Raw genomic sequence first — 20,000 nt, forward strand, 5'->3', positions numbered from 1 at the left:
CACTCTCCCCAACTTCTCCCATCCCCACCCTCCTATTCCCTGCCCACACTCCTCGCATCCCCACCCTCCTATTCCCTCCCACATTACCCCACCTCACGCATCCCCTCCCCTCCCCTTTCCTGTCTGACAGCAAAAGATGAGGAGACTGAGATGAGGAAGAATTTCTTCTCTCAGAGGGTTGGGAGTATTTGGAATACACAGAGAGCTGAGGGGGCAGCGTCCTTTAAGGCTGAGATTGAGAGATTCTGGATCAGTCGCGAATCGAGGGGCAAGGGTGGGGAAGCTGGATCAGCCGTGATCCTGTTGAATGGGGGAAGCAGAACAGAGGGGCTGAATGACCTCATCCTGTTTCTACTTCTGAGTCACTTCTCCTGGTCTCCCTAACTTTGAACTGAGGCCCCTTGCCTTGGTCAGCTTTAGCCATAATTTCCGTCTCTCTCTCCACACAGAGGTGCCTCCAAACTGTGCACTGACCCTCCAATACTTGAGATACAACGGCACAAACATAGCGAGTGAATGTGCAGGAAACACAGGAGAAGATACCACGACCTCTTCCCCTTCTCTCAATGCCGTTTTAACTGACCGATCACAGACACCATTGGCTGTGTGTGTGCGCCTGTGTGTCGAGGTGTGAATTCTCAGAAGCAGACCATGCTCAGGCATCACATCACACGCTGTGCCCGGTGAAAGCGGGCACAGGGTGTGAAACAAGCTGGACACAGATAAGGACATGGGGGAGGGGTAACTTATCACAGGCCCCTCACTTTCCAGGACTGGGCACGTGGTGAGGTCAATCGGGGGATCGGAGCATTTACACTCATCACCTCCCAGCACAGCTTCAGCAAGTTCGAGACTACACATCCTCTCTCCCCCACCCCCCCCACACCCAGACCCACACCCCTGCACCTGTCCCACACCCCCACAAAATCCCACACTCCCCTCACCCAGTCCCACAGCCCACACCTATCCCAAACTCCGCCCACCTATCCTACACCCCCTCCCTATCTCTGTAAACCCCTCCAACCCCTACTCCCCCTCCCTATCTCTGTAACCCCCTCCAGCCTCTACACCCCCTCCCTATCTCTGTAACCCCCTCCAGCCTCTACACCCCCTCCCTATCTCTGTAACCCCCTCCAGCCTCTACACCCCCTCCCTATCTCTGTAACCCCCTCCAACCCCTACTCCCCCTCCCTATCTCTGTAACCCCCTCCAGCCCCAACACCCCCTCCCTATCTCTGTAACCCCCTCCAGCCCCTATACACCCTCGCTATCACTGTAACCCCCTCCAGCCCCTACACCCCCTCCCTACCTCTGTAACCCCCTCCAGCCTCTACACCCCTTCCCTATCTCTGTCACCTCCCCAATGGATTGATACTGACTGGAGCCTAATTGAGGCGTTCGGTGGGGGGGAGTTTATGTACAGAATAACAGATACCCCGGGGAGGGAGTTACTGACTGGAATTGATCGAGGGGGTTCGGAGTGGTTTATATACAGAATAACAGTTACCCCGGGAGGGAGTTACAGACTGGGATCTGATCGAGGGGGTTCGGTGGGGTTTATATACAGAATAACAGATACCCCGGGAGGGAGTTACAGACTGGAATCTGATCAAAGGGGTTCGGGGTGGTTTATATACAGAATAACAGTTACCCCGGGAGGGAGTTACAGACTGGAATCTGATCGAGGGGGTTCGGTGGGGTTTATATACAGAATAACAGATACCCCGGGAGGGAGTTACAGACTGGAATCTGATCGAGGGGGTTCGGGGTGGTTTATATACAGAATAACAGATACCCCGGGAGGGAGTTACAGACTGGAATCTGATCGAGGGGGTTCGGGGTGGTTTATATACAGAATAACAGATACCCCGGGAGGGAGTTACAGCCTGGGATCTGATCGAGGGGGTTCGGGGTGGTTTATAGACAGAATAACAGATACCCCGGGAGGGAGTTACAGACTGGAATCTGATCGAGGGGGTTCGGGGTGGTTTATAGACAGAATAACAAAAACCCCGGGGAGGGAGTTACAGACTGGAATCTGATCGAGGGGGTTCGGGGGGGGTTTATATACAGAATAACAGATACCCCCCCCGGGAGGGAGTTACAGACTGGAATCTGAAGGAGGGGGTTCGGGGGGGTTTATATACAGAATAACAGATACCCCAGGAGGGGGTTACAGACTGGAATCTAACCGAGGGGATCGGGGGGTTTATATACAGAATAACAGATACCCCGGGAGGGAGTTACAGACTGGAATCTGATCGAGGGGGTTCGGGTGGTTTATATACAGAATAACAGATACCCCGGGAGGGAGTTACAGACTGGAATCTGATCGAGGGGTTCGGGGTGGTTTATATACAGAATAACAGATACCCCACGGGGAGGGAGTTACAGACTGGAATCTGATCGAGGGGGTTCGGTGGGGTTTATATACAGAATAACAGATACCCCGGGAGGGAGTTACAGACTGGAATCTGATGGAGGGGGTTCGGGGGGGTTTATATACAGAATAACAGATACCCCAGGAGGGGGTTACAGACTGGAATCTAACCGAGGGGATCGGGGGGTTTATATACAGAATAACAGATACCCCCCCCCCCGGGAGGGAGTTACAGACTGGAATCTGATCGAGGGGGTTCGGGGGGGTTTATATACAGAATAACAGATACCCCACGGGGAGGGAGTTACAGACTGGAATCTGATCGAGGGGGTTCGGGTGGTTTATATACAGAATAACAGATACCCCGGGAAGGAGTTACAGACTGGAATCTGATCGAGGGGTTCGGGGGGGTTTATATACAGAATAACAGATACCCCGGGAGGGAGTTACAGACTGAAATCTGATCGAGGGGGTTCGGGGGTTTTATATACAGAATAACAGATACCCCCCGGGAGGGAGTTACAGACTGGAATCTGATCGAGGGGGTTCGGGGGGGTTTATATACAGAATAACAGATACCCGCCCCCGGAGAGGGAGTTACAGACTGGAATCTGATTGAGGGGGTTCGGGTGGTTTATATACAGAATAACAGATACCCCGGGAGGGAGTTACAGACTGAAACCTGATCGAGGGGGTTCGGGGGTTTTATATACAGAATAACAGATACCCCCCGGGAGGGAGTTACAGACTGGAATCTGATCGAGGGGGTTCGGGGGGGTTTATATACAGAATAACAGATACCCCCCGGGAGGGAGTCACAGACTGGAATCTGATGGAGGGGGTTCAGGGTGGGGTTAATATACAGAATAACAGATACCCCCCGGGGAGGGACTTACAGACTGGAATCTGATCGAGGGGGTTCGGGGTGGTTTATATACAGAATAACAGATACCACGGGAGGGAGTTACAGACTGGAATCTGATCGCGGGGTTTCGGGGGGTGTGGTTTATATACAGAATAACAGATACCCCGCCGGGAGGGAGTTACAGCTTGGAATCTGATCGACGGGGTTCGGGGTGGGGTTAATATACAGAATAACAGATACCCCCCGGGAGGGAGTTACAGACTGGAATCTGATCGAGGGGGTTCGGGGGGGTTTATATACAGAATAACAGATACCCCCTGGCGAGGGAGTTACAGACTGGAATCTGATCGAGGGGGTTCGGGGGGGGGTTTATATACAGAATAACAGATACCTCCCCGGGAGGGAGTTACAGACTGGAATCTGATCGAGGGGGTTCGGGGGGGGTTTATATACAGAATAACAGATACCCCGGGAGGGAGTTACAGACTGGAATCTGATTGAGGGGGTTCAGGGGGTTTATATACAGAATAACAGATACCCCCCGGGGAGGGAGTTACAGACTGGAATCTGATCGAGGGGGTTCGGGGGGGTTTATATACAGAATAACAGATACCCTGGGAGGGATTTACAGACTGGGATCTGATCGAGGGGGTTCGGGGGGGGTTTATATACAGAATAACAGATACCCAGGGAGGGAGTTACAGACTGGAATCTGATCGAGGGGGTTCGGGGGGGTTTATATACAGAATAACAGATACCCCCCGGGGAGGGAGTTACAGACTGGAATCTGTTCGAGGGGGTTCGGGGGGGTTTATATACAGAATAACAGATACCTCCCGGGGAGGGAGTTACAGACTGGAATCTGTTCGAGGGGGTTCGGGGGGGTTTATGTACAGAATAACAGATACCCCCCGGGGAGGGAGTTACAGACTGGAATCTGTTCGAGGGGGTTCGGGGGGGTTTATATACAGAATAACAGATACCCCCCGGGAGGGAGTTACAGACTGGAATCTGATCGAGGGGGTTCGGGGGGGGGTTTATATACAGAATAACAGATACCCCCCGGGGAGGGAGTTACAGACTGGAATCTGTTCGAGGGGGTTCGGGGGGGTTTATATACAGAATAACAGATACCCCCCGGGAGGGAGCCACTGAGCGGGTTTTTTGTGAAATGATGGTCCGGTCCGGTCTGTAACATGTGGCTCTTTGCTGACAGGCGAATGGAGGTGGTGAACCTGTTTCCCTGTGAATTCTGTGGGAAGAGATTCCTGGACAGCTTTCGCCTGTGCTTGCACCAGCAGTCTCACCTGGGTAAGAGGCGTGTTCCCGGGAACAGAGTTATCTAACTCGAGGGCAGAGCCTGGGCATGGGGCAGGTGACCATGAAAGCAGTCGGCCAGCACCTCATCCTTCCCATTGCTGCTCTCTTCAATGCTGTCTCTTGGGATCTGGCTTGAGTCTGTCTCTCTCTCTCTCTCTGTCAGTTTGTCGGTCTCTCTCTCTGTCTGTCTCTCTCTCTGTCTCTCTCTCTCTCTCTGTCTCTCTCTCTGTCTCTCTCTCTCTCTCTCTCTCTCTCTGTCAGTTTGTCGGTCTCTCTCTCTGTCTGTCTCTCTCTCTCTGTCAGTTTGTCGGTCTCTCTCTCTGTCTGCCCCTCTCGCTCTCTGTCTCTCTCTCTCTGTCTGTCTCTCTCTTTGTCTGCCCCTCTCTCTCTCTGTCTCTCTCTCTCTGTCAGTATGTCAGTCTTTCTCTCTCTCTGTCTGTCTCTCTCTCTGTCTGCCCCTCTCCCTCTCTGTCTGTCTCTCTCTTTCTCTCTGTCAGTATATTGGTCTTTCACTCTCTCTGTCTGTCTCTCTGTCCCTCTGTCTTTCTGTCTCTCTCAGTCTGTGTCTCTCTCTGACTGTCTCCTCTCTCTCTCGATGTCCCTCTCCGTCTCTCCCTCTGTGTCTGTCTGTCTCTGTCAGTCTCTCTCTCTGTCAGTCTCTCTCTCTGACTGTCTCTATCTCTGACTGTCTCTATCTGATTCTCTCTTTCTCTTTCTGTCTGTCTCTATCTCTCTCTGTCTCTCTTTTTCTGTGCCTATTTCTCTCTCTGTCTGTTTGCCCCTCATTTCCTCATGTCTTTCACTTTCTCTTACTGTCTGTCTCTCTCTTTCTCTCTATCTCTATGAATATCTCTGTCGGTTTGTCTCTCCTCTCTTGCACTGCCTCTCTGTCTGTCTCACTGTACGTCTGCACCTGACTCTTCCTCATCATTGCCTCCGTCTGCATTTTTCTGTCTGGTGTTCATTCTCTGTCCTCTCTCTCTCTCACACGCTCTCTCTCTCTCTCTCTCTCTTTGTCCATGTATGTGTGTGCCAGTCTCTCTTCCATCTCTGTTGCCTCTTTGTATCGCTGTTTATGTGTGTCTCACTCCCTGTCTCTCTCTGTCTGCCCGAGTCTGTCTGCCTGCTATTCTATCTGTCTGCCTCACTGCCTCTGGGTCATTTTCTCTCTGTCTTTGTGTATTTGCTTCTTCTGCCCCTCCCTCGGCCAATTTCTCTTGTTTCCTTTTGTATTTCTCACTCTCTCCCTCGCTGTGTCTGTGGAGGTGTGTTTGTCTTTGTGCGTGAGTATCTCTGTCTGTCTCTTCCTCTCTTTTTGTCTCTCTCTTTCTGAGTTGGTCTGACCTGCCAATGTTGTTAATCTCGTTCTGTGTCACTGGTACTGTTTTCAATGTGGTCTCATGAATGAACAGGCTGGACTGGCCTGTGTACACTGGTGCAGGCAGCTAGCCTGCTGTGGAAGTCCTCTGCTCAGTGTACTCACATAATCGCATTAACCTGCGTTATACGGGAGCTGCGCAGGATACAGAAAGAGACTCGGAGCTGGGAAAGGGCCTGTTATGTGGGGGACAATGTCAAAATGTGTTATCTCCTCAGGACTGACTGACTGGAACTCGAGCAAGGATCCTAAACCCAGCACGTGAACCACTCCCTCTCTCAAATTCTCTCTCTCTCTCTCTCTCTCTCTCTCTCTCCCTCCACTGACTCCCATCCTCTCTTTCCCCCTCGTTCCTTTTCTCTCTGTCTCTCCCATTCTATATCCACCTCTCTCTATCTTCCTACCTCTCTTCCCATCTCTCTCTCGCTCTCTCTCTCCGCTCACCTGTCCTTGTCTCTCTGTCTCTCTCCCTGTACCCTCTCTCTTTCACCCCATCCCTCTCACTTTCTACCCTTCTGTGTCTGTCCACCTCCCTCGCTTCTCTGTCAGCCTCCTCCCTTGCTTGCACTTTTTCTCATCCCTTCTTCTCTCTCTTGCTCCCTCCATCCTCTTACTCTTCCCCACCCTCAGACTCCCAACCCCTCCTTCTCTCCCATCCCTCCCTCTATCTCTCACTCCCTTCTCCTCTCTGTCAGCCCATTCCCCTCTCTCTCACCCCCTCCGTTCCTCTCTCTCTCATGCACTCCCTCCCTGCCGCTTCCCTCCCTCTCTCTTTCTCCTCCATCCCCTTCCCTCCCCCTTTCCTCCTGTCACTGTCCCCTTCTCTCTCTCAGCCCCTCCTCCTGTCTCTCACTCCCTCCCTCACTCACTCTTTCACCCCCAACCTCTCTCCCACCCCCTCCTTCTCTTCTCTCAACCCTTCCCCCTCCATCTCTCAATCCCTCCCCCTCTATCTCTCATCCCATTCCTCCCTCTCTCACATCCTCCCTCCCTGCCTCTTCCCTCCCTCTCTCTCTCTCTCTCCTCCATACCCCTCCCTTCTCCCCTCCACCTCTCACTGTCCCCTTCTGTCTCTCTCTCTCAGCTCCTCCTCCTGTCTCTAATCACCCCCTTCACTTTCTCACCCCAACCCTCTCTCCCACCCCCTCCCTCTATCTCTCAATCCCTCCCCCTCTATCTCTCAATCCCTCCCTCTCTCTCACCCCTTCCCCTCTCTCTCTCACCCCATCCCCCCTCTCTCACCCCCTTTCTCCCTCTCTCACCCCCTCCCTCCCTGCCCCTTCCCCCTCTCTCTCTCTCTCTCTCTCCTCTACCCCTCTCCCTCCCTCCCTCCTCCTCTCATTGTCCCCCTCTCTCTCTCTCACCCCCTTCCCTCTCTCTCTTACCCCCTCCCTGCCTCTCTCCCATTCCCTTCATTCCCCCCCCCCTTTCTCCTACCCTCTCTGCCTCTATCCCTCTCGCCCCCTCACCCCTCATCCTCTCCCCGCTGTGGGTTTCTGTCAGAAACGAAGGAGCTCATTTTGAATAGCTCTGTCGTGGTCTGTCCCTGCCGAGGCGGAGTGAACATGATAAGATCACTATTATTGAGCATTTCCTGTTTTTGAAGACACTTCATTCTCACTGGGCTGAGAGTGTGAAAGCGAGGCAGGAATATCTCTAACCTGGAGGCGACAACACAGTGGGAATATTACCTTCTAATGGGACAGGCTTCTATTCCGAATCACTGAGTAAACCCAGGGACAGGAGCAGCACGGGGTTAGATACAGGGTAAAGCTCCCTCTACACTGTCTCCATCAAACATTCCCCAGGGACAGGGACAGCATGGTGTTAGATATAGAGTAAAACTCCCTTTACACTGTCCCCCCCCATCAGACGCTCCCAGGGACAGGGACAGCACGGGGTTAGATACAGAGTAAAGCTCCCTCTACACTGTCCCCCCATCAAACACTCCCAGGGACAGGGAGAGCAGGGGGTTAGATACAGAGTAATACTCCCTCTACACTCTGCCCCTCCCATCAAACACTCCCAGGGACAGGGACAGCACAGGGTTAGATACAGGGTAAAGCTCCCTCTACACTGTCTCCATCAAACATTCCCCAGGGACAGGGACAGCATGGTGTTAGATATAGAGTAAAACTCCCTTTACACTGTCCCCCCCATCAGACACTCCCAGGGACAGGGACAGCACGGGGTTAGATACAGAGTAAAGCTCCCTCTACACTGTCCCCCCATCAAACACTCCCAGGGACAGGGAGAGCAGGGGGTTAGATACAGAGTAATACTCCCTCTACGCTCTGCCCCTCCCATCAAACACTCCCAGGGACAGGGACAGTACAGGGTTAGATACAGAGTAAAGCTCCCTCTACACTGTCCCCCCATCAAACACTCCCAGGGACGGGGACAGCATGGGGTTAGATACAGAGTAAAGCTCCCTCTACACTCTGCCCCTCCCATCAAACACTCCCAGGGACAGGGACAGCACAGGGTTAGATACAGAGTAAAGCTCCCTCTACACTGTCCCCCCATCAAACACTCCCAGGGACAGGGACAGCACGGGGTTAGAGACAGAGGAAAGTTCTCTCTACACTGTCCCCCCATCAAACACTCCCAGGGACAGGGACAGCACGGGGTTAGAGACAGAGGAAAGTTCTCTCTGTGTTGATACCTGTCACTGACTGTGGGGAGGTACTGGGCCGGGCCTGGGGACTGGGTGAGGAGATTCAGCAGGAATTCTGAGATGGTTAGAAATGTCTGTGCCTCTCTCCGATCTCCCACAGGCTGCGGTGTGATTGTGTGCAACGTGTGTGGGCTGAGAATGACCATGGACCAGGAAGCCATGGCTCACCATCACAGCCATTCCGGTAGGCCTGCTGGTTGGGCGGGGGGGGGGCGGGGAAGAGAGTGCGGGGAGGGGAGGAGGCTGGGAATGTGGATGTGCGATTGTAGAGACGCGTGTGTGAAGCGCAGTTAACGGCAACAGCGCGGGTTCGACTCCCGCACTGGCTGAGTGCACCTTCTTCAACATCTCCCCTCACCTGGTGACCCTCAGCTTTCACCACAACAGTCACAGAGACACACATTCTTACAGCACAGAAACAGACCCTTCGGCCCATCTAGCCCGTGCCGACCCTAATCCCAAACTAATCGAGTCCCACCTGCCTGCTCCTGGCCCATGTCCCTCCAAACCTTTCCCTATCCATGTCTTTATCCAAATGTCTTTTAAACTCTGTAACTGTCCCCACACCCACCACTTCCTCAGGAAGCTCATTCCATACATGGACCACCCTCTGTGTGAATAAATTGCTCCTCATGTCTCTTTAAATCTCTCTCCTCTTGCCTTAACAATGTGCCCCCTAGTCTTGAAATCCCCCAAACCCTGAAGAAACAGACACCCACCATGGACTCTATCCATACTTCTCATTATTTTATAAACTTCTATAATTCACCTCTCAACCTCCAGTGAAAACAGTCCCAGCCGATCCAGCCTTTCCCTATAACTCAATCCCTCCACACCCGGCAACATCCTGGTAAATTCCTCCCAAATCCTCTCCTTCCCATAACAGGGTAACCAGAGCTGGGCACCGTGCTCCAGAAGTGGCCTCACCCACGTCCTGTACAACCTCAACATGACGTCCCCAGCTCCTAAACTCAAAAGACTGAGCGATGAACACCTTCTTAACCCCCCCTGTCTGTGTGTGACGCAAACTTCTAAGAATCATGTATCTGATGCCCTAGGTCCCTGTGTTCTACAGCACGACCCAAGGCTCTGCCATTCATTAAGCCTCACCTGTGCTGGCTGTATCCTTTCTCTGAACCTGTGTATTTTTGAACTTGATCCAATATTTCCTACTCAGTACGAAGCCATATCACCTGTGTCATCGAGAGCAGGGGTTTCCACGGCTAAGGCACTTTCTATTCCTATCGGGGTCCTCCCAGCTTTCCGAAGGAAAGAGCAACATTTACCTCCTTTTGCCAGATGAAAAGTGGTAACATCTCCTGCGCTCGAGAACAGTTGGTGGAGGCCTGTGTAAGAACCATCGACAAAAATGGCAAATTTCACATTCCCAACATCTCTCAATGACAGCAACATCAAAAACTTCTATCAGAGACAGTTGGAGCTGCTGATGCTGGAGAATCTGAGATAACACAGTGTGGAGCTGGATGGACACAGCAGGACAAGCAGCATCAGAGGAGCAGGAAGGCTGACGTTTCGGGCCTGGACCCTTCTTCCTCAGAAGAAGGCCCATTTCTGAAGAAGGCCCAAAATGTCAGCCTTCCTGCTCCTCTGATGCTGCTTGTCCTGCTGTGTCCATCCAGATCCACACCGTGTTATCTCAAAAACTGGTGCTCCATTTTGTATACCTGAATAACTGTTTTCTCATTGATCTCAAAGTCACGCAGCTCTGCGGCACAGAAACAGACTCTCCTGCCCAGCCTGTCCATACTGACCAGATATCCTAAACTAATCTCGCCCCATTTGGCCCATATCCCTCTAAACCCTTCCTATCCATGTCCCCATCCAGGTGCCTTTTAAATGCTGTAACTGTACCAGCCCCCACCACTTCCTCTGGCAGCTCATTCCACACACGCACCACCCTCTGTGTGAAACAGTTACCCCTCAGATCCCTTTTAAATCTTTCCCCTCTCACCTTAAACCTGTGCCCCTCTAGTTTTGGGCTCCCCTACCCTGGGGGGAAAAGACCTTGTCTATTCACCCTATCCATGCCCCTCATGGTTTTATAAACCTCTATAAGGTCACCCCTCAGCCCCCGACGCTTCAGGGAAAATAGCCCCAGCCTATTCAGCCTCTCCCTGTAGCTCAAACCCTCCGACCCTGGCAACATCCCTGTAAATCTTTTCTGAACCCTTTCAAGTTTCACACCATCCTTCCTGTAGCAGGGAGACTGGGATTGGACACAGTATACAGCCCCAACATGACCCTCCCAACTCCAGATTAATAACCTGGCAATAATTGCCCAGAGGCAATATTTCAGAGTCAACCACATTGCTGTGGGTCTGGAGTCACATGGAGGCCAGAAGAGGTAAGGATGGCATCTTCCTTCCCTAAAGGACATTAGTGAACCGGATCAGTTTCTCCCGACAATCGACAATGGATTTATTGGTCATCATTAGATTCTTATTTCAGATTTATTTTCTCACTGAACTCAAACTCTGGGATTTGAACCCAGCGTTGTCTCATTAAGAAACTCTAACTAGAATGTTATGAATGATTTTGCCCAGGCACCCCACAAACACCGCCTCAGTCAAACTGGTACAAACATAAACCAGTGCCAACGCAAAACAGTCCCAACTTTACTTGGAGCCAAGTTACAAGAACCTTTCATACTAAACATACTCTCTCTAATCCTATTTAGCTCCGTACGATGACAATACTTCCTGAGTCTTTTGTAGATTTATATAGTCACTCTCTCTCTGTCTCTGGGGGGACTTTGAAGCTGTTTTCTCTCTCTGTCTCCATTTCTGGGCAGTTTGATACTTATGATCACCCACAAAGACTCATTATTCAGCCTGTCGACACTCACCTTACACCATTTGTGCTATCTTTTGAAACTCTTAATTACCTGGAATCACCTTACTGTGATCCTTCCACCTACACATTCTGTGCCTGTGTGCTTCCCTCCACTTCACTTGACGAAGGGGCAGCGCTCCGATAGCTTATGTTGTCAAATAAACCTGTTAGGCTATAACCTGTTGTCGTGTGACTTCTGACCTTATCCACCCCAGTCCAACACTGGCACCTCCACATCATATCTCAGGGGTTCTGTGAATTCGCTTTCTCTCTCTCTCACTGCTGGTCTCCTCAGAAAGCCTCCATTACCCTGAACAGACAGGTCTGCAAGTCAATCAGTTTTTATAACTTTGTAAAGCTCTGGCCATCAAGGAGACTCACATAATAGTTTGAAAAGTCAATCATTTGGATGGCTTGCTTCTGCCTGTTTCTGTGTGGAGCAGGTCCTGGTGCATTTCTCTCTGGGCCCTCCTTTGTTCTGGTGGATTAGATTTTGGGGATATGTCTGTCCAGGATTATGTTGCTTTCTACATTTTGCTAATGTTACTAGCAGTGGGCTGTTCTGTTTGCAGCGTGTCTAGGTTTTTCGCAATTTCAGAGTTTCACTTGGCCAAAGTACCCAGCATCCCTTGCTGCTCGGCCATGGGACCAATCTATCTGTGTACACCGGGGGCCCCAGAACACGAGCTGGGTCTGTGGACTAGCAGTCCGCTGATGATACCACTCAACCGTCACCACCCCATGTCTTCCACCTCGGCAACGTTCCTTGTCAAACGCAGTTCTAAAATCTTGCCAAAGGGCCTTTTGGCAGCTGACTAATTCAGCTCTCTAATTAAACTTCACAGTGCCTCCAGGTCAAGGAGTATGTTTCAGGCAGAGAGATAGGTCCTTGATGGTCAAGGGGATCCAAAGTTACAGGGAGAAAAATGAAAGAAACTGGTTGGAAACTTATCAGTCATGGAGCATACTCCATGGACCACATGACTAATTTATGCTCCTATATCTGAGTAACTTATTTCAGTTTCATTGTTTAATGGTGCCCTACCTTGACTCACAGCAATGGGGTTAACATTTTCCAAATACAATGGCTTATAGAAAGTCCCACTCGAGCTATTCTGCTTATTATCCGATCCAATACATTCAAAAGGCCCTGAAGACTGATCTCCCAGCTTTGAGTTTTGCTCGAAAGCTTTCCAATCGACTGTGCCCCATCCCACATAATACAACGTATCATCCACTCGCATCATAAAGATACCTGATTGCGGACAGTTCTGGACACCGGATTATAAGAAGGATGTGGAAGCTTTGGAAAGGGTGCAGAGGAGATTTACTAGGCTGTTGCCTGGTATGGAGGGAAGGTCTTACGAGGAAAGGCTGAGGGACTTGAGGCTGTTTTCATTAGAGAGAAGAAGGTTGAGAGGTGACTTAATTGAAACATATAAAATAATCAGAGGGTTAGATAGGGTGGATAGGGAGAGTCTTTTTCCTAGGATGGTGACGGCGAGCACGAGGGGGCATAGCTTTAAATTGAGGGGTGAAAGATATAGGACAGATGTCAGAGGTAGTTTCTTTACTCAGAGAGTAGTAAGGGAATGGAACGCTTTGCCTGCAACGGTAGTAGATTCGCCAACTTTAGGTACATTTAAGTCGTCATTGGTTAAGCATATGGACGTACATGGAATAGTGTAGGTTAGATGGGCTTCAGTATGACAGGTCGGCACAACATCGAGGGCCGAAGGGCCTGTACTGTGCTGTAACGTTCTACGCTGTATGATGGTTGCAGCCGTGGTGGCTGTATAACAAGGCAGGGCCTGCTTTACACTGAGCGCAGTACAATCAGAGGAAAGATTCGCCGAGACTTTTCAATCCACTGATTGTACATCGAAAGCACTCGGTGCGAACAAAGCCAGAGGCATTTCCAGCTTCACCGGAGAATCCATCCGTCTCTAACCCCGTGCTGTCCCTGTCCCTGGGAGTGTTTGATGGGGGACAGTGTAGAGGGAGCTTTACTCTGTATCTAACCCCGTGCTGTCCCTGTCCTGGGAGTGTTTGATGGGGGAGCAGTGTAGAGAGAGCTTTACTCTGTATCTAACCCTGTGCTGTCCCTGTCCTGGGAGTGTTTGATGGGGGACAGTGTAGAGGGAGCTTTACTCTGTATCTAATCCCGTGCTGTCCCTGTCCCTGGGACTGTTTGATGGGGGACAGTGTAGAGGGAGCTTTACTCTGTATCTAACCCCGTGCTGTCCCTGTCCTGGGAGTGTTTGATGGGGGAGCAGTGTAGAGAGAGCTTTACTCTGTATCTAACCCGTGCTGTCCCTGTCCTGGGAGTGTTTGATGGGGGACAGTGTAGAGGGAGCTTTACTCTGTATCTAATCCTGTGCTGTCCCTGTCCCTGGGAGTGTTTGATGGGGGACAGTGTAGAGAGAGCTTTACTCTGTATCTAACCCTGTGCTGTCCCTGTCCTGGGAGTGCTTGATGGGGGACAGTGTAGAGGGAGCTTCACTCTGTACCTAACCCTGTGCTGTCCCTGTCCTGGGAGTGTTTGATGGGGGACAGTGTAGAGAGAGCTTTACTCTGTATCTAATCCCGTGCTGTCCCTGTCCCCCGGAGTGTTTGATGGGGGACAGTGTAGAGGGAGCTTTACTCTGTACCTAACCCTGTGCTGTCCCTGACCTGGGAGTGTTTGATGGGGGGACAGTGTAGAGAGAGCTTTACTCCGTCTCTAACCCCGTGCTGTCCCTGTCCCTGGGAGTGTTTGATGGGGGGCAGTGTAGAGAGAGCTTTACTCTGTATCTAATCCCGTGCTGTCCCTGTCCCTGGGAGTGTTTGATGGGGGGACAGTGTAGAGGGAGCTTTACTCTGTATCTAATCCCGCGCTGTCCCTGTCCCTGGGAGTGTTTGATGGGGGACAGTGTAGAGGGAGCTTTACTCTGTATCTGACCCTGTGCTGTCCCTGTCTTGGGGGCTTTTGATGGGGGGACAGTGTAGAGGGAGCTTTACTCTGTATCTAACCCCAGTGCTGTCCCTGTCGCTGGGAGTGTTTGATGGGGGACAGTGTAGAGGGAGCTTCACTCTGTGTCTAACCCCGAGCTGTCCCTGTCCTGGGAGTGTTTGATGGGGGACAGTGTAGAGGGAGCTTCACTCTGTGGAGGAGAGTGTAGAGGGAGTTTAGCACTGCGTGTTATGGTGGAGCTAACCTTGTGTGTTGCCTGTCTCTGTAGGAGGGGCTAAGATGCCGATCTACCTTCTGTGCGGGAAGGGGCTGCAGACTCGCCTTAGCCTGAGGCATCGGGCTCCGAGCCAGGCTGGGGGGAGTTGGAACTACAGCTGCCAGGAATGCCAGCGATTATTCCCCAGCCTCACGGCCCTCAAACGCCACATCAAATCGCACACAGGTGAACCTTCCGACTTTCCCGGTGATTCCATGTGAACCTTCTGTCTTTCCCAATGATTCCATGTGAACCTTCCGACTTTCCCGTGATTCCATGTGAACCTTCTGTCTTTCCCAATGATTCCATGTGAACCTTCCGACTTTCCCGGTGATTCCATGTGAACCTTCTGTCTTTCCCAATGATTCCATGTGAACCTTCCGACTTTCCCGTGATTCCATGTGAACCTTCTGTCTTTCCCAATGATTCCATGTGAACCTTCCGACTTTCCCGTGATTCCATGTGAACCTTCTGTCTTTCCCAATGATTCCATGTGAACCTTCCGACTTTCCCGTGATTCCATGTGAACCTTCTGTCTTTCCCAATGATTCCATGTGAACCTTCCGACTTTCCCGTGATTCCATGTGAACCTTCTGTCTTTCCCAATGATTCCATGTGAACCTTCCGACTTTCCCGTGATTCCATGTGAACCTTCTGTCTTTCCCAATGATTCCATGTGAACCTTCCGACTTTCCCGGTGATTCCATGTGAACCTTCTGTCTTTCCCAATGATTCCATGTGAACCTTCCGACTTTCCCGTGATTCCATGTGAACCTTCTGTCTTTCCCAATGATTCCATGTGAACCTTCCGACTTTCCCGTGATTCCATGTGAACCTTCCGACTTTCCCAGTGATTCCATGTGAACTTTCCGTCTTTCCTGGTGATTCCATGTGAACCTTCTAACTTTCCCAGTGATTCCATGTGAATGTTCCGTCTTTCCTGGTGATTCCATGTGAACCATCCCACTTTCCTGGTGATTCCGTTGCCTGGCAGCCACCCCAACTGTGCATGGCACAGGATGATCCCAGGCTCCTGACGTCCTACCCACGGCACAGGCCTGATTGCGGTGAGCGGGCACCAGGATCCAGGGATGGCCTACCCTGACAGGTTTGGCTGGTGTATGTTGGCCAGATCAGTCACTGTCTCATGGATGGACACCCTCCTGTTCCTGGAACAGTGTGGAAAATGGGGCTGAATGGCCTCCTCTTCTTGTGTAACAGGTTCAAGGAGGGGGCGGGTGCTGAATGGCCTCCTCCTGTTTCTGTGTAACAGCGTGGAGGGGAGGGGCTGAATGTCCTCCTGTTCCTGTGAAACAGGCTTGAGGAGGGGGCTGAATGTCCTCCTGTTCCTGTGAAACTGGCTTGAGGAGGGGGCTGAATGTCCTCCTGTTCCTGTGAAACAGGCTTGAGGAGGGGGCTAAATAGTCTCACCCTGTTCCCAGAGACTGAGTGATGAGGACAGAGTCGGACAGGCAGGGTGATGGGGCAGGGTGAGGGTGATGGGGCAGGGTGAGGGTGACGGGGATGGGGACAGGGTGACGGGGACAGGGTGACGGGGACAGGGTGACGGGGAATGGGGTAGGGCGACGGGGACGGGGGCAGGGTGATGGGGATGGGGACTGGGTGACTGGGATGGGGCAGGGGGACAGGGATGGGACGGGGGACGGGTCAGGGTGACGGGGACGGGGCAGGGGGACGGGGCAGGGGGACGGGGACAGGGTGACGGGAAGTGGGCAGGGTGACGGGGACGGGGACGGGGCAGGGTGGCGGGGACGGGGCAGGGGGACGGGGATGGGGACGGGGCAGGGTGACGGGGATGGGGCAGGGGGACGGGGACGGGGGCAGGGTGACGGGGACAGGGCAGGGGGACGGGGACAGGGACGGGGGGACAGGGCAGGGGGACGGGGACGGGGGCAGGGAGACGGGGACAGGGTGACGGGAAGTGGGCAGGGTGACGGGGACAGGGACGGGGCAGGGTGGCGGGGACGGGGCAGGGGGACAGGGACGGGGGCAGGGGGACGGGGACAGGGTGACGGGAAGTGGGCAGGGTGACGGGGACAGGGACGGGGCAGGGTGGCGGTGTTGGGGCAGGGGGACGGGGACAGGGACGGGGATGGAGGCGGGGGGGACGGGGACAGGGACGGGCAGCGGGACGGTGTTGGGTCAGGCAGACGGGGTTAGGGTGGAGGAACAGCAGGGATGCCCGAGCTGTGTGAACGAGCTGTGCTCCTGTCTGTGTTCCCCAGGGGGTGGTGCACACCAGTGTCAATATTGTCATCACCAGTTTGCGGACGAGGCAGCTTTGAAGAGCCACAAACAGGTTCACCAGGGAGAGAAACCCTATCAGTGCGGTCAGTGTAAAAAGAAATTCACTCTCAAACACCAACTGGAGACTCACTACAGGATTCACACAGGTAAACCCAAAGGCTGGGGGGGGGGGGGGGGGGGGGGGGGGGGGGGGCGGGGGGCGCGGGTGTGCGAGCTGACCCTAAAGCATTGTTGGTGGGTGGCACTGAGGGAGCATCGTGCTTTCCAAGGGTCAGTGCTGAGGGAGCGGGCACTGTCGGAGGGTCAGTGCTGAGGGAGCGGGCACTGTCGGAGGGTCAGTGCTGAGGGAGTGGGCATTGTCGGAGGGTCAGTGCTGAGGGAGCGGGCACTGTCGGAGGGTCAGTGCTGAGGGAGTGGGCATTGTCGGAGGGTCAGTGCTGAGGGAGCGGGCACTGTCGGAGGGTCAGTGCTGAGGGAGAGGGCACTGTCGGAGGGTCAGTGCTGAGGGAGTGGGCACTGTCGGAGGGTCAGTGCTGAGGGAGCGGGCACTGTCGGAGGGTCAGTGCTGAGGGAGTGGGCACTGTTGGAGGGTCAGTGCTGAGGGAGTGGGCACTGTCGGAGGGTCAGTGCTGAGGGAGTGGGCACTGTTGGAGGGTCAGTGCTGAGGGAGCGGGCACTGTCGGAGGGTCAGTGCTGAGGGAGTGGGCACTGTCGGAGGGTCAGTGCTGAGGGAGCGGGCACTGTCGGAGGGTCAGTGCTGAGGGAGTGGACACTCTTGGAGGGTCAGTGCTGAGTGAGTGGACACTCTCGGAGGGTCAGTGCTGAGGGAGTGGGCACTGACAGAGGGTCAGTGCTGAGGGAGCGGGCACTGTCGGATGGTCAGTGCTGAGGGAGTGGGCACTGTCAGAGGGTCAGTGCTGAGGGAGCGGGCACTGTCAGAGGGTCAGTGCTGAGGGAGCGGGCGCTGTCGGAGGGTCAGTGCTGAGGGAGTGGGCACTGTCAGAGGGTCAGTGCTGAGGGAGCGGGCGCTGTCGGATGGTCAGTGCTGAGGGAGTGGGCACTGTCAGAGGGTCAGTGCTGAGGGAGCGGGCACTGTCAGAGGGTCAGTGCTGAGGGAGTGGACACTCTCGGAGGGTCAGTGCTGAGGGAGTGGGCACTCTTGGAGGGTCAGTGCTGAGGGAGCGGGCACTGTCAGAGGGTCAGTGCTGAGGGAGTGGGCACTCTCGGAGGGTCAGTGCTGAGTGAGTGGACACTCTTGGAGGGTCAGTGCTGAGTGAGTGGACACTCTTGGAGGGTCAGTGCTGAGGGAGTGGGCACTGTCAGAGGGTCAGTGCTGAGGGAGTGGGCACTGTCAGAGGGTCAGTGCTGAGGGAGCGGGCACTGTCAGAGGGTCAGTGCTGAGGGAGTGGGCAATCTCGGAGGGTCAGTGCTGAGTGAGTGGACACTCTCGGAGGGTCAGTGCTGAGGGAGTGTCGCACTGTCGGAGGGTCAGTGCTGAGGGAGGGCCGCACTGTCGGAGGGTCAGTGCTGAGGGAGTGGGCACTGTCGGAGGGTCAGTGCTGAGGGAGCGGGCGCTGTCGGATGGTCAGTGCTGAGGGAGTGGGCACTGTCGGAGGGTCAGTGCTGAGGGAGTGGGCACTGTCGGTGGGTCAGTGCTGAGGGAGTGGGCACTGTCAGAGGGTCAGTGCTGAGGGAGTGGACACTCTCGGAGGGTCAGTGCTGAGGGAATGGACACTCTCGGAGGGTCAGTGCTGAGTGAGTGGACACTCTCGGAGGGTCAGTGCTGAGGGAGTGGGCACTCTTGGAGGGTCAGTGCTGAGGGAGTGGGCACTGACAGAGGGTCAGTGCTGAGGGAGTGGGCACTCTCGGAGGGTCAGTGCTGAGTGAGTGGACACTCTTGGAGGGTCAGTGCTGAGGGAGTGGACACTCTTGGAGGGTCAGTGCTGAGGGAGTGGGCACTGTCAGAGGGTCAGTGCTGAGGGAGCGGGCACTGTCAGAGGGTGAGTGCTGAGGGAGCGGGCACTGTCGGAGGGTCAGTGCTGAGGGAGTGGGCACTGTCGGAGGGTCAGTGCTGAGTGAGTGGACACTCTCGGAGGGTCAGTGCTGAGGGAGTGGGCACTGTCAGAGGGTCAGTGCTGAGGGAGCGGGCACTGTCAGAGGGTCAGTGCTGAGGGAGAGGGCACTCTCGGAGGGTCAGTGCTGAGGGAGTGCTCACTGTCGGAGGGTCAGTGCTGAGGGAGTGGACACTCTCAGAGGGTCAGTGCTGAGGGAGTGGGCACTGTCGGAGGGCCACTGCTGAGGGAGCGGGCACTGTCGGAGGGTCAGTGCTGAGTGAGTGGACACTCTCAGAGGGTCAGTGCTGAGGGAGTGGGCACTGTCGGAGGGTCAGTGCTGAGGGAGCGGGCACTGTCGGAGGGTCAGTGCTGAGGGAGTGGGCACTGTCGGAGGGTCAGTGCTGAGGGAGCGGGCACTGTCGGAGGGTCAGTGCTGAGTGAGTGGACACTCTCAGAGGGTCAGTGCTGAGGGAGTGGGCACTGTCAGAGGGTCAGTGCTGAGGGAGTGGGCACTGTCAGAGGGTCAGTGCTGAGGGAGTGGGCACTGTCGGAGGGTCAGTGCTGAGGGAGTGGGCACTGTCGGAGGGTCAGTGCTGAGGGAGTGGGCACTGTCAGAGGGTCAGTGCTGAGGGAGCGGGCACTGTCGGAGGGTCAGTGCTGAGTGAGTGGACACCCTCGGAGGGTCAGTGCTGAGGGAGCGGGCACTGTCAGAGGGTCAGTGCTGAGGGAGTGGACACTGTCGGAGGGTCAGTGCTGAGGGAGTGGACACTCTCAGAGGGTCAGTGCTGAGTGAGTGGACACTGTCGGAGGGTCAGTGCTGAGGGAGTGGGCACTCTCAGAGGGTCAGTGCTGAGTGAGTGGACACTGTCGGAGGGTCAGTGCTGAGGGAGTGGGCACTGTCGGAGGGTCAGTGCTGAGGGAGTGGGCACTGTCAGAGGGTCAGTGCTGAGGGAGCGGGCACTGTTGGAGGGTCAGTGCTGAGTGAGTGGACACTGT

General features: G+C 54.2%; 1 protein-coding gene across 1 annotated transcript in view; it reads left to right on the forward strand.

The window, feature by feature from the left end:
• The window catches only part of LOC132208255 (zinc finger and BTB domain-containing protein 16-like), a 24,153-nt gene that overhangs the window by 1,060 nt on the left and 3,093 nt on the right, over positions 1 to 20,000 (forward strand). Inside the window, exons 2-5 of the mRNA XM_059643924.1 lie at positions 4,462 to 4,556; positions 8,721 to 8,804; positions 14,695 to 14,868; positions 16,929 to 17,096. Coding sequence (XP_059499907.1) covers positions 4,462 to 4,556; positions 8,721 to 8,804; positions 14,695 to 14,868; positions 16,929 to 17,096 — 521 coding nt within the window. The remainder of the gene's footprint in view (positions 1 to 4,461; positions 4,557 to 8,720; positions 8,805 to 14,694; positions 14,869 to 16,928; positions 17,097 to 20,000) is intronic.

The sequence above is a fragment of the Stegostoma tigrinum genome, unplaced genomic scaffold (assembly GCF_030684315.1).
Source record: "Stegostoma tigrinum isolate sSteTig4 unplaced genomic scaffold, sSteTig4.hap1 scaffold_336, whole genome shotgun sequence".
Classification (NCBI taxonomy): domain Eukaryota; kingdom Metazoa; phylum Chordata; class Chondrichthyes; order Orectolobiformes; family Stegostomatidae; genus Stegostoma; species Stegostoma tigrinum.